Genomic DNA, 15131 nt, shown 5'->3' with positions numbered 1-15131 from the left:
GCCCTGATGTACTAAGAATAGCGATCGTAACGTTTTCTGCGCCAAGGCCAACACGCAGAAAGCACACGCTATCATACTTCAGTTTACGTCCTATTTACCAATCCTGAAATTCGTTGGGTAATCTGCGCCGTTCTCCGCCCCCTAACGCAGTTTGCGAAGGACAACAACTGAACGACACGTCAATCAGAAGCGCAGTTGAATGAAGTTAACTGATGACTACATTAAAAGGAATCCGACGTTTAGCGATCATGAAATAATACAATGCATAATGTCAACAAGCAGGAAGATAATTTAGAGTAGTAGTTCTACTCAAACTAGGCTTACTTGTGCACGTAGGCTATGGAAGATTTATCAAATCTATCAAGTAGGAAAGTTTAAGCGGATGGCGTGAAAGTGAAAGTAAACATTCGAAAAGCCACCGAAAGTTAAGGTTGCTTTTGATGTAGTACAAAGACGCAAAACTGGTGGTCTAATTAGCGATTTTGTTGTATTTGAATGATTCTCTTATAGATGCATTTAACAGCAAATCGCATTTAACACCTGCTTTTACAAGGCGGAAATATTTAGGCGCAAAATAGACGTGCGCTTTCATGGGCAGTTTTAGTACATACAGGGGAATACATAATTAGGCGCATTTAACGCTTCTCCTCCCATCTTTTTACACGAACCTCCTACTATCAGCTGACACTCCCATAAATCCATATGCATGAGACGGAAAAGCGCAATTTGCCATTTTCAGCTCCCGCGACAGGCAGTCTGCGCCTTCACCTCATTGCGGCATGTTGATACATACCTCGCCATCTTTCTATGCGCACGTTGCGAAACAAATACGCCTGAAGTGGGCGCAAAAGCGTTAGTACATCTGCCCCTCAGTGACTTCAGTGAGTGACTGACATGTGGCCTACGTCTCCAAGAGGTGTCACTACAGCACCGAGAAAAATACATTATAAAGTGGGTAGCCAGAGTAGCAAGACACGAGTCACGACAGGGTAACTGTCACCAATATTCATTTTTGGATTAAACTGGGAAGGCCCTATATGTTTTGGTTATTGTTTGTGTTTACTACATGTTTATATTAAGCGCTTTTCATCAGGAAAAGACGTTAAGTGTGGACCCTGAATCTTCAAGCATGAGGCCAAAGAGACTAGTCTAGACTAAAACAAACAATCATTATTCTATAGGCTAATGGACAGTCTGCCTGGCTGATTTTTTTCTATGTTATTGAGAAAGTAGGCCTAACACAAGATTTCATTAACTTGCCATTGTTAACACGGTAGGCCTAATACAAGGAGAAATTATGAAAACAACTTGCAAATTGCATATTAATCAACCAATAAATGCTTCTAATTTAAATATTCCACAACATAAGCTTACAGAAAATGTGTAAAGATTAGGCCTATACATTATTTTAAAATCTGGCTGTGTTGAATATTGTAAAAGTAGGCTAGAGAGAATAGGCTAATAATAATAATAATAATAGCAAAAACAAATCACACATTGAACATGATAAACACAATAGCCATACAAACCACAACAATTCATTTAGGCCTAGGGCTAGGCTACATAAACAGATATGTCTTTAAACACTTTATGAAGATCCCAAAACCTTTGCTAAAACAAAGAGTGGGTGTTATTCCATCAATGAGGGGTTACAGCAGAACAGATCCTTGACTTTGACATTTTGCAGCATGATGATTTTGAGGTTTATGTTTATGGTTTTTAGCAGACTTTTTAGTTCAACAATACTTACAATGGCATCAGTAAACATTGGAATGAACAGTTTCTGCTGAAATAAACTATGCTTGAGTTGGAAGGTAGTCTAATTTAGGCATCTAATTTAGGCATGACAGAATAACATGATGTCATCGGTCATTGTTGTTTTCCTGTTCAGATATGACACTATTTAGGATTTAACTAGGTTTTACAGGGCTGGCATTAAAGTAACGGTACTTAGTCACAGGAGTGACATGACATAAAATGCATACTTCCCCCATGATGCATCTGCCCCAGACCACCAATAGGACAGAGTGGGGCAGCTGTGATGCTGCTTTCAGGGGTGTAGCCTAAATACAACCAGCACTTTAAAGCAGTGAGTATTCCCTGGTCAGCCTTGCCTCAGGTGTATAGAGCAAGGTGGGAAACAAAACAATACTCAAAACAATAGTTATTTTATTTACTTACTTGTTTCCTTTATTCTTTATATATTTCAACAGCCCTGGATTTCTCTAAACACTTTGGATAAGGAGAGCAGGCCTGTGGGAAAAAATGCATCATTGACAGATATCCTTGTGACACAAGTAAGAAACTTTTACCTTACTTTTAACTTTCTATTTTTTCATAGATATGTTAAAGTAAAGTTCATACATTCAGCTTCATGGACTCTAAGAATGTTTGTGTCGCTACTAAACTGTTACATTTGCAGACGTGAGAAGCATGTTGAATACAATGCATGCTAACCCAAAGATCATTTCTAAAAATTACAATGAGATTAGATTTCTTAGATTAGAATTTTACATTTTGAATTTTCAATGTTTTTATTAGGCACAATGTTTCAGAAAATCCGAGAATAGACATTGGCTTAGAGTGGTATTAGAGTGGTGTCCCAGTTTTGAAGTGAGTCAGTGGTGGGGATATCAGTGGCACCTTCTGTTATGTGCCACATGGTGACTGTCAATCAAGTGACAGTCTGCCATTTTTGTCACAGTGAATAGTCATTCCTCAGCCATAGCATCTGTTACCCACAGACTACTAATGACTTAGTATTATTGAGGCATTCTAGGTGGAACTTTTGACACATCTCTAGGTCAGGTCTACTGGTGCGTCAAACATATTGCTAAATATAGATGGCTGTTGTTAGGCCTACAAAGTGATCAGATACAGATTTGGCTAGTTCATTACAAGCATTTGTATTAATTTGATCAAACAGGATTATGTTCTTTAATGTGACTGTTTTTTTTGTACAGCTTGTTTATGTTTTGACTAATGGTATTTACAGTATACCGAATATATGCAATAACTCTTTGAGGCACTGGCACCTGTACATTATAGCCTAACATTTATAAACATTATTAAGTATCATATATGAAATGGCTTGAGCACATTAAGCAAGAATAATTCCATTCTTCTATCATCCATACACTAGCATTGAAGAGCCAAAAAGACAACCCATTGTAGACTGCATTTCCACAGCTAAGCTCTGTGTTTAAATATAGCCTAATAGACACTGCTCTGCCTCTCTCTAACCCATTTGGCTCTATAGGCTCTCTAATTGTTGTTCACTTCTTCTGAAACATTGTCTATAAAAAGCAAAAAGTCATAAGAAAGAGTATTTAGGTATATTTTAGCAGTCAATTTGAGAGATACTTAAGTAATTATATTTTTTGTTGAAACAGATCTGCAAATCTACAAAAGAAAATACAGAGTATTCATTGAAAAACATGGCTGTGAACGCACAAGGAAAGAGCGACCCATTTGAAAGTCAGCCAGTCATATTTAGGGAACAAACTGCAGCACCTCAGTTTGATCTCAGATCAGTCTACCAGAAGACAGTGGTAATCAGGGCAGGAGATAACTTGAAGCTTGAAATTCCTGTGCTGGGATGTCCAAGACCCTCAGTTGTGTGGAAGAAGGGGGGTGAAGAAATTAAACAGACACAGAGAATTAACACTGACAATACAGCAACCTCAACTATCTTGAGAATCAAAGAGATCAAGACAGATGATGGTGGAGAGTACACTATGATTGGAAAGAACATAATTGAAACAGTCACAGACACTATCGCTGTTCAAATACATGATACTCCTGGACCTCCAAAAGGACCAATTAAGTTGGATGAAGTTTCTTGTGATTACGTCCTATTTTCTTGGGAAGCACCAGAAATTGATGGCGGAATGCCAATCAACAATTACATTGTTGAAATAAGAGAGACCACAGAAACGTCATGGGTAAAGCTATCAGCAACAGTTATTCGTACAACATTTAAGGCCGCACGTCTGACAACAGGAACTGAATATCAGTTCCGTGTTAAAGCCGAAAACAGGTATGGTGTTGGCCCCTACATATCATCAGAGCCTGTTATTGCAGCTTATCCATTTGATGTCCCAGGAAGACCAGGAACACCCCAGGTTGTTACCTGTTCTAAACTTGCAATGACCATTAATTGGAATGAGCCTCCATCTGATGGTGGAAGCCCAATTTTGGGTTATCACATTGAGAGGAAAGAGAAAAACAGTATCCTCTGGAAGAAGGTTAACAAGGCCCTTGTGGTTGGAAACCTCTACAAATCATTTGGTCTTGTGGGTGGAATTGCTTATGAATTCCGTGTGATAGCTGAGAACATGGCGGGTTTGAGCAAACCAAGCAAACTATCAGAGATGACATTTGCCTTGGACCCAGTGGATCCTCCAAGTCAACCATTGGCTATTAATATTACCAGAAACGAAGTGACTCTTCGCTGGGAAAAACCTGAAGACGATGGTGGCTATTCAATCACGGGTTATACAGTAGAAAAGAGGCAGATGCCAAATGGTTCCTGGGTCAAAGCTAATTTCGGCACCATCATGGAAACAACATTCACTGTTAGTGAACTAATAGAGGATGAATCCTATGAATTCCATGTTCTTGCAAAAAATTCTGCTGGTGCTGTCAGCAAGCCATCTCAAGCATCTGAGGTCATCACATGTAAAGAAGATATCCAAGAGCCGAGGATTGATGTTGAAACTATTTACAATAATGTGCTGGTGGTGAAAGCAGGTGATGTCTTCACCTTGACTGCGACTGTCACAGGAAGACCCATACCATCTGTAGCCTGGACCAAAGATGGAGAAAAGTTGGACGACGCAGCAAAAATAGAAATCAAAAGTACAGACTTTGCCACAACACTGAGTAACAGAAATTCTTTGAGAAAAGATGGTGGTATGTTTCTGCTGACAGCCAGAAACCCTGGTGGCTTTGCTCAGCAAGTGTTTAACGTTAAGGTACTTGACAGACCAGGGCCTCCTGATGAGCTCAAAGTTTCTGATGTGTCTTCTGAGAGATGTGTCTTGAATTGGTTACCACCCTCACATGATGGTGGTGCCAAGGTAGAGACCTACATAATTGAGAAGCGTGAAACAAGCAAAGTTACATGGAAAAATGTGGCATCAGATTTAGAGGCAAACCGTTACAAGGTCACTAAACTGCTAAATGGCAAAGAGTACATTTTCAGAGTGATGGCTGTGAACAAGTATGGAGTTGGAGAACCCATTGAATCAGCGGCAACACTTGCTACCAATCCATATGTGCCATCTGATCCTCCAAAACAACCTGAGGTGACTACCATTACTAAAGATTCAATGGTCGTCTGCTGGGGTCACCCAGAGAATAATGGTGGAAGCAATATCTCTAACTATGTAATTGAAAGGAGAGATAAGAATGGTGTTCGTTGGGTCAAATGCAATAAGAGGAGTGTGACTGATCTACGATTCAAAGTGTCTGGACTTACTCCAGAACATGAATATGAGTTCAGAATTCTAGCAGAAAATGCTGCAGGTTTTAGTTTGCCAAGTCCAGAAAGTCAATTCTATAAGGCATGTGACCCAGTGTTCCCACCTGGACCAGTTGGCAATCCAAGAATTCTGGATACAACAAAGTCTTCCATTACACTTGCTTGGAACAAGCCTGTCTATGATGGTGGATCTGACATTACAGGATACATGGTGGAAACCTGCTTACCTGAGGAAGACAAATGGACAATTGTCTCTCCAAGGGATAGATTAACTGAAACTTCATTTATCATTACAGGCCTTAAGGAAAATCAGGAATACAAAATCAACATTGCAGCACTTAACAGTGAAGGGGTAGGTGAGCCAGCATCTGTGCCAGGAACACCGAAAGCAGAGGACAGGCCCATTCCTCCTGAAATTGAGCTGAGTGCAGAGCTTAGAAAGATCATTTGCCTCCGTGCTTGCAGCACACTCCGGCTGTTTGTTCCATTTAAAGGAAGACCCACTCCTGAGATCAGTTGGTCCAAAGGGAATGGCGAACCACTGGAGAGAGCCAATATTGAAAACACACCATCATTTACATCGGTAATGATCGAAAATGTTAACCTTTTTGACAGTGGAAAATACATATTGACAGTGAAAAATTACTCTGGAGAAAAAACAGCATTTGTTAATGTCAGAATCCTTGATGCTCCTGGAGCCCCTCAAAATCTTACTATTAAGGAGATTACAAAAGATTCTGTCTCCCTTGTATGGGACCCTCCCATTATAGATGGCAGTTCAGTGATAACACACTATGTTGTGGAAAAGCGTGAATCTACAAGGAGGGCATACTGTACTGTAAATTCCTGCTGTGCCAAAACAAGTTTGAGAATTGGAAATTTGATAGAGGGTTGCAGCTACTTCTTCAGGGTGATGGCAGAGAATGAATTTGGTATTGGTCTGCCAGTGGAAACTGACGATTCTATTAACGTTTCTGAAAAACCTCTTCCACCAGGCAAAATCACTCTTAAAGAGGTCACAGGCACCAGTGTTACCTTATCCTGGGAGAAGCCTGATCATGATGGAGGCAGTCGTATCTCAGGATACATTGTTGAGATGCAAGGAAAAGACAAAGAAAAATGGACACAGTACACAGTCGTAAAAGTAACAGAAGCTGTAGTGACTGGACTAGTACAAGGGGAGGAGTACTCGTTTCGCGTTTTAGCAACCAATGAGAAAGGAATGAGTGATCCCCGCCTATTGGGTGTGCCTGTAGTGACTAAAGATGTTGTTATCACACCAACATTCAAGCTGTTGTCCAGCACTTTCAGTATTATGGCTGGTAATGACCTTAAAATTGATGTGCCATATGTAGCTCAACCAAAGGCTTCCGTCACTGTGCTCAAAGATGGTGTTACTCTGAAAGAAACCACCAGAGTAAATGCAGAATTCACTGACGACAACCTACATCTTGTAATCAAAGAGGCAACTAGAGATGATGTTGGCACGTACACCATTAAACTTAGAAACACAGCAGGCAAGGCTACAACAGACATTTACGTTGCTGTTATGGACAAACCTGGTCCTCCAACTGGTCCCATCCAGATTGATGAAGTCACACCTGACAGCATTACACTGACATGGCAGCCTCCTGAATATGACGGTGGTTGCACTATCAATAACTACATTGTGGAAAAGAGAGACACCTCAACAACATACTGGCAGACTGTGTCTTCAACTGTAGCAAGAACAACTATTAAAGCAGCCAGGCTGAAGACTGGCTGTGAATATCAGTTCAGAATTGCTGCAGAAAACAGGTATGGAAAGAGTTCTGCACTGATGTCTGAAGAAGTGGTTGCTCAGTATCCATTTTTTGTACCAAGTTCTCCTGGTACTCCCTTTGTACAATCGGCAACAAAGGACAGCATGCTTGTTTCGTGGAACACACCAGACAGTGATGGTGGAAGCAAGATTCTTGGATATCACCTCGACAGTAAGGAGAAAAACAATATTCTTTGGGTGAAGCAGAACAGGCAAATTATTACTGAAACAAATTTCAAAGTTTCCGGTCTTGATGAAGGTATTGAATATGAATTCAGAGTGTATGCAGAAAATATTGTTGGTCTGAGCAAAGCCAGCAAAGTGTCAGAAATACAAGTTGCCAGAGATCCTTGTTTGCCTCCTGGCAAGCCTGAAGCAGTGATTGTTACCAAAAGTGATGTGACCCTCAGATGGACCAAGCCAGATAACGTTGGTGGTATCAAAATCATTGGTTACTTGGTTGAGAGAAAAGAGTGTCCTGATGGTCGCTGGATGAAAGCCAATTTTAATAACATTATTGAAACAGAATTCACAGTCACTGGCCTTGATGAGGGGAAGACATATGAATTCCATGTCATTTCAAAAAATGCTGCTGGAATCTCTAGCACGCCATCTCCAAGCACTGGAGAAATCACAGCAAAGGATGAAGTTGATCCACCTCAGATAGACATTGACTCTAAATACTCTTCATTACTTGTGATAAATGCGGGAGAGTCATTCAGAATTGATGCTGGTATTCACGGAAAACCTGTGCCTACAGCCCACTGGCTAAAGGGTGGTGAAGAGCTCATAAATACAGCACGTCTTGAGATTAAAAACACAGACTTCACCGCTTCTCTGTACATAAAGGAGGCGATTCGCATAGATGGAGGTCAATATACCCTTTTATTAAAAAATATTGGTGGAGAAAGGTCGGTAAATATCAATGTCAAAGTTTTAGACAGACCTGGTCCACCTGAAGGACCAATTCAAATCTATGCAGTGACAAGTGAAAAATGCTGCATTTCTTGGAAACCACCTCAGCAAGATGGGGGGGCTAATGTATCCCATTACATTGTTGAAAGAAGAGAGACAAGCAGACTAGTTTGGACTGTAGTGGACTCTGAAGTTCACACTCTTAGTCTGAAAATCACAAAACTTCACCCTGGTAATGAGTACATTTTTAGAGTAATTCCTATTAACAGGTATGGAATTGGTGAGCCTTTGGAATCGGATCCAGTCATTGCTACTAATTCATTTGTTGCACCAACTGCACCAACAGGTGTTGAAGTGTCCAGTATCACTAAAGATTCCATGGTTATCACCTGGGAAAGACCAGATAATGATGGTGGCAGCCCAATTATGGGGTTTGTTGTTGAAAAACGTGACAAAGATGGGGTGCGCTGGACAAGATGCAACAAGCGTGATGTGACTGACCTCCGCTTCAGAGTTACAGGGCTGATTGAAAGTCGAAGCTATGAATTCAGAGTGTCTGCTGAAAATGCAGCTGGAGTTGGATCACCTAGTGTGGCAACTTCTCTCCAGGAGGCAATGGATCCTGTTTTCAAACCAGGACCTCCAAATAATCCCAAAGTAATTGACATATCACAATCATCTGTAGTACTTTCATGGGGTAAACCCATCTATGATGGTGATTGTGAAATTGAAGCATACATTGTGGAAGCCTGTGAATCCACCTCAGATGAATGGACAGTGTGTACCCCACCTACAGGAATCACACAGACAACATTTGAGGTAACAAAACTTCTAGAAAAACATAAATACAAATTCAGAATCTGTGCCATAAATAAGATGGGAGCAGGTGAGTTTGCTAATCTGCCTGCACCAATCCTCCTTGAGGAAAAACTAGAGGCACCAGACCTTGACCTTGATGCTGGCCTCAGAAAAATGATCAATATCAAAGCTGGAAGTACCTTGCAAGTATCCATTCCAATCAGAGGTCGTCCTGCACCTGAAGTGAAATGGAGAAAAACTGATGGTAAAATGAAAGAAACCGCTCAAATCAACACAACAAGCAGCCATACCTCCCTTGTTATTGAAAATGTTGATAGATTTGACAGCGGAAAATACACAGTGACTGTTGAGAATACAAGTGGTATTAAATCTGCCTTCATCCGTGTGGGAGTGCTTGACACACCTAGTCCACCTCAGAACTTAACTGTCAAGGAGATCACCAAGAATTCCATCACTCTTACTTGGGAGTCACCTGCTTTAGATAGTGGAGCTAAGATAAAACATTACATAGTCGAGAAGAGGGAGAGCACCAGAAAGGCATACTCTCCAGTTGTGACTTGCAACAAAATGTCATGGAAGGTAGATCAACTCCAAGAGGGCTGCAGCTATTTCTTCCGAGTTCTTGCTGAAACTGAACTGGGCATTGGCTTACCAGCTGAAACTCCTGAGCCTCTCAAGATTTCAGAGGTCCCAGAACCACCTGGTCGAATTACCATTGTGGATGTTACAAGGAGAGGTATTTCACTTGCCTGGGAGAAACCTAATCATGATGGAGGCAGCAAGATAAGCCACTATGAAGTTGAGATGCAAGTAAAGGACACTGACAAATGGTCTTTGTGTGCTCAAGTCAAGGCACTTGAAATTCTAGTCACTAATTTGCCACAGGGTCAGGTATACACATTTAGGGTCATTGCTATTAATGATAAAGGCAAGAGTGATCCCAGGATCCTTGGCAGTTTTGTTGAAACAAAAGACCTAGTCATTCTACCTGCGGTCCTTCCCAGATTGAGTATGTACTGTGTACAAATCGGCTATGATCTCCAAATAGAAGTTCCAGTAGCAGGACATCCAAAACCAACCATCACCTGGACTAAAGATGGTGCAGCTCTGAAACAGACCACAAGAGTGAATGTCACAGACAGTGAACACCATACCATATTTACCCTTAAAGAAGCGACAAGAGATGATGATGGCATGTACAATATTTCTGTTGCCAATTCCCTGGGACAGGCTGATGCAAGTATTGAAATCATAACACTTGACAAACCTGGTCCTCCAACAGGCCCAGTGAGGCTTGAGGATATCAGTATAGATAGTGTTACCCTGTCTTGGGACCCACCAGTGTACACTGGAGGTTGCCAAATTTCAAATTATGTGGTTCAAAAGAGAGACACAACCACCACCGACTGGGTTACAGTGTCTGCTACAGTTGCAAGAACAACATTGAAGGTCACAAATCTGAAAACTGGTGCTGAATATCAATTCAGAATTTATGCTGAAAACAGATATGGCAAAAGTCATGCTATTGATTCAGAACCTGTTCTCGCTCAGTACCCATTCAATGAGCCTGTACCTCCAGGTACTCCATATGTGTCAACATTTAATAAAGATTCCATGACTGTGGAATGGCACAAACCCATCTCAGATGGTGGCAGTGTTATTCTTGGCTATCATCTTGAAAGAAAGGAGAAGAATAGCATTCTATGGACTAAGGTTAATAAAACCCTCATCAAAGACACTAAATTCAAAACATCCCCATTGCAAGAGGGAATCGAATATGAGTTCAGAGTTTATGCTGAGAACATTGTCGGTATTAGCAAATGTAGCAAAGTGTCAGAAGGATGTGTAGCATGTGATCCTTGCTATCCACCTGGTACACCTGTGGCCATTGTTGTGACCAGACACTCAGTGAGATTGCGATGGACTCCTCCAGAATATGATGGTGGCAGCATGATCACTGGATATGTTGTGGAGAAACGGAACCTTCCTGATGGTCACTGGATGAAGGCAAGTTTCACAAATGTTACAGAAACAGAATTTCATGTCGAAGAACTGGCAGAAGGTTCTAGGTATGACTTCAGGGTAGTTGCCAGAAATGCAGCTGGTACTATCAGCAAACCATCTGAGAGCACTGGGTCAATCACAGCAAAGGATGAAGTTGAACCACCAACATGCAATATTGACTCTAAGTTCAGCCAGATCATGGTTGTAAATGCAGGTGACACATTCACACTAGAAGCGGATGTGCAAGGTAAGCCATTACCCACAATTCAGTGGTTCAAGGCTGAGGTGGAAGTTGAAATGTCTGCTAGATGTGAAACCAAGAACTCAGACTTTAAAGCAGTACTTGTGGTGAAAGATGCCATTAGAATTGATGGAGGACAATACACTCTCCGTCTATCCAATGATGCTGGAACTAAAACTGTATCCTACAATGTGAAAGTTCTTGACAGACCAGGGCCTCCAAAAGGACCTTTGATTGTCTCTGGTGTGACATGTGAAAAATGTTCACTCTCTTGGCTTCCTCCAGAACATGATGGTGGCAGTAGTATTTCTCACTATATCATCCAAAAGAGAGAAACTAGTCATCTTGCATGGACTGAAGTTTCTAGTGAATGGGAGACAACTCTGTTGAAAGTAACCAAGCTCATAGAAGGAAATGAATACATTTTCCGTGTCATGGCTGTTAACAAGTATGGTGTCGGTGAACCTCTGGAATCTGCACCAGTGATTATGAGAAATCCATTTGTTGCTCCTGATCCACCTAAAGATATCACAATCACCAGCATCTCAAAAGATTCCATGACAGTGTGCTGGAGCCGATCAGAGAATAATGGTGGCAGCGAAATTACTGGGTACATCGTGGAGAGGAGAGACAGAGCAGGAGTTAGATGGACAAAATGCAACAAGCGCAGAGTAACAGATCTTCGTTTCAGAGTGACAGGACTCACAGAAGATCATGAGTATGAGTTCAGAGTCTCAGCAGAAAATGCAGCTGGACCTGGGAAACCAAGCAAAGAAACTATTTACTTCAAGGCCTGTGACCCCACATTTAAATCTGGTCCTCCCACAAATGCTTATGTTCTTGATACCACCAAAAATTCTGTCTCTCTGGCATGGAGTAAACCAATCTTCGATGGTGGCTGTGAAATTCAAGGATATGCTGTGGAGATCTGCAAAGCAGATGAGGAGGGTTGGACCATCTGCACATCAGCAAGCGGGCTAGATGCCACAACATTTACTATCACTAAGCTCATAGAGCACCAGGAATATAAGATTCAGATACGTGCTATTAACAAAGAAGGAGTTGGTGAACCAGTTGCCCTTCCTGAAACAGTGAAACCTGTAGACAAAATGTTTGTTCCAGAGATCGAGCTTGATGGAGATCTGAGGAAGGGCATTGTTGTTCGTGCTGGTGGCTCTATGAAAATCAAGATACCTTTCAAAGGACGCCCTGCTCCAGAAATTATCTGGACCAAAGATTCTGGGGACCTTCCTGAGAGGGCTCAAGTTGAAAAAGGCCTTGATTACACTGTGGTATCAATTGACATATGTGATAGAAATGATGCTGGGAAATATACCCTACATTTGGAAAATAACAGTGGAACCAAATCTGCATTTGTTAATGTTAAAGTGTTGGACACTCCAGGACCACCATTGAATCTCACTGTCAAAGACGTAACAACGAATTATGTCACTCTGAGTTGGGAGCCCCCAGCTATTGATGGTGGTGCCAAAATCAAGAACTATGTTGTGGACAAGCGTGATTCAACCAGAAAATGTTATACCAATATCACCACCACATGCACTAAGACAACTTTCTGTATAGGAGATCTTGTTGAGGGTGATTTTTATTACTTCAGAGTCATGGCTGAGAATGAATTTGGAGTTGGTTTACCTGCTGAAACACAGGATGCAGTCAAAATAGCAGAGGTCCCTCTGTCTGTGGGTAAGGTGACCTTAACTGATGTCACTAAACACACTGTCTCATTGTCATGGGAGAAACCAGACTCTGATGGAGGTGGTAGGATTCTAGGATACTATGTTGAAATGCAGCCTAAAGAATCAGGGGAATGGATTTTGGCAACAACAAGTAGGATTTGTGAGGGATCAGTTACTGGGCTTAATGAAGGTCAGGAATATCTTTTCAGAGTTTCAGCCTACAATGAAATAGGAAAAAGTGATCCAAGACCATTGCTTTCCTATGTAATAGTAGGATAGTGGTAGTAGTGGTGGCAATAGTAACAGTAGTAGTTGGTAGATGTTGGGTATTTTGCGCTTAATCTCAGCTAAATTGAAGGCACAAAAGCTAACCGCGTTAATATTAAAATCAGTGATACATTTGGATCAACTAAGTGCCATTTGAGTATTACTTTTAGCACAGCAAAGAAATGCTTCCTCCATCAGCCCATTAACCTATTATGCTGGTTGAAGCATAGCCAATAATATTATTGAGAAGAGGGAGATAAGCTGTCTCTCTTGGACCATTGTAGAATCCAAAATCTGTTATGTGACCAAACTCTTGCCAAAAATAGTAAGTAACATCTTAACATCGATGACAGTGAATGCATATAGTTGAACTTATGGAATCTGAGCCGAAAGCAAGTGCCATAACAAGGGATTCAATCACTCTGACTGCCCTGAGGAGGATGGAAGTTCAAAGATCATCCTGCAACAATATGACAGGAAGGCATCTTTTGGACAAAATGCAACTGTAAACAACTCATTAATTTGGCTGCCAGTTTAACACATGAGAATGTTTGAACACCAAGTCACCATCAGAAAATAACAACTGTGTGCTGCAGCATGTCTTCTTCATCTCTAAATCCCTGTGATTCACAACACAAGCCCCACTCTGTCCATTGTATAGAACAGAGCTATTTATGATGGTTTTACATCAGATGTGTCTGGATATACGATTGAAGTGAAAGAAGTCTCAGAAGATGAATGTACCATTGTCACCCCACCCATTCAGTGGCTGAATTAACTGAAGCACAACGCAGAGGACAACTCTCACATCTCTACAGTAAATATTGAACGAGGACATTAGAAAGATGGCCAATGTCTGTCCAAGTGCATCATTGAGGCCATTTGTCACCATCAGCGGAATCCCTAACCTAAGGAGGAGCCAGGTTGACGGTACCTTGACAGAGCATGTCCAAATGTAACAACTAAGTGACTCTCTAAAATAACTGGACCACAAAATCAGCCTAACTCATGAACCAGTCGAAGTATCCCAAGCACCTACTGTGTAACTCCAGGAATATCACTCTTGTTGATGCAACTTGTCGCATTGCCACTAAAAAATTAGACCATAATAGATGCAACTAGAAAAGCACTCAGAGAGTGCAGACCTCTGCCAAGCAAAGACATAATCGCCTCCTGAATCCAGACGGTGACATGGATCACTCCCAAATTGAATCGTTTCTTCCTTGGATCATTTCAGACTTTCCCTGAACATTTCATTGAAATCCATCCATAACTGTTGGCGTTATCTTGCAAACAGACAAACAGACAAACAAACAAACAGACAGACAGACAGACAAACAAAACCCGAAGAAAATATAACCTCCTTGGCAGAGGTAACAACATCACAGGCGACACGGGGGTAAGGGTTCTTTGTGTACTACAGTAAAAGGCAATGAAGGTAACCAATGATGGACTCACTTCAGGAGTTTCATTCAGAATCACAGCTCTGAATGACGAGGACAAGAGTAACACTGAAACACTAAGTGTCTATGATTGCAAAAGACATAACAGATAAACCCACGTCGGATGTTCTTAATGTGACAAATGCTTATGGTATGACCATATAAGATGCAACAAGCTTCAGTGGAGACTCTCCCATCGCTGGCTACCACCTTGAAAAAGAAGGACGGAACTAGCCTTTTATGGATGGCTGAAGGTCAATGCAAGAGTTATTTAAAAAAGAGAATGCAGGGTTTAGAATACTTCTTCAGAGTTCATGCTGAGAACAATGCTGGCATCAGTCCTGTCAGTGAGCAAAGCAAGCACAGACTGGCCACCTCCCCTGTTGGTAAGTTGTAGCACCATTTGTTTTGTTTTTTTCCATCATTTTGGAAGCACAAATGTTTTTAAAAATCTTAATCA

At 41.3% G+C, this 15131-nt stretch overlaps 1 protein-coding gene across 1 annotated transcript; it reads left to right on the top strand.

Moving 5' to 3' along the window:
* The first annotated feature begins 8082 nt into the window (after nt 1-8082).
* On the top strand, nt 8083-14195 carry ttn.1 (titin, tandem duplicate 1). Its single transcript, XM_062534138.1, has one exon. It carries the CDS (start codon nt 8580-8582, stop codon nt 13239-13241), a length of 4662 nt encoding a protein of 1553 aa, XP_062390122.1. The 5' UTR covers nt 8083-8579; the 3' UTR covers nt 13242-14195.
* Nucleotides 14196-15131: the final 936 nt, after the last annotated feature.

This window comes from Sardina pilchardus, chromosome 4 (assembly GCF_963854185.1).
Source record: "Sardina pilchardus chromosome 4, fSarPil1.1, whole genome shotgun sequence".
NCBI lineage: Eukaryota > Metazoa > Chordata > Actinopteri > Clupeiformes > Clupeidae > Sardina > Sardina pilchardus.
This window is presented reverse-complemented; position numbering and strand designations above follow the sequence as displayed.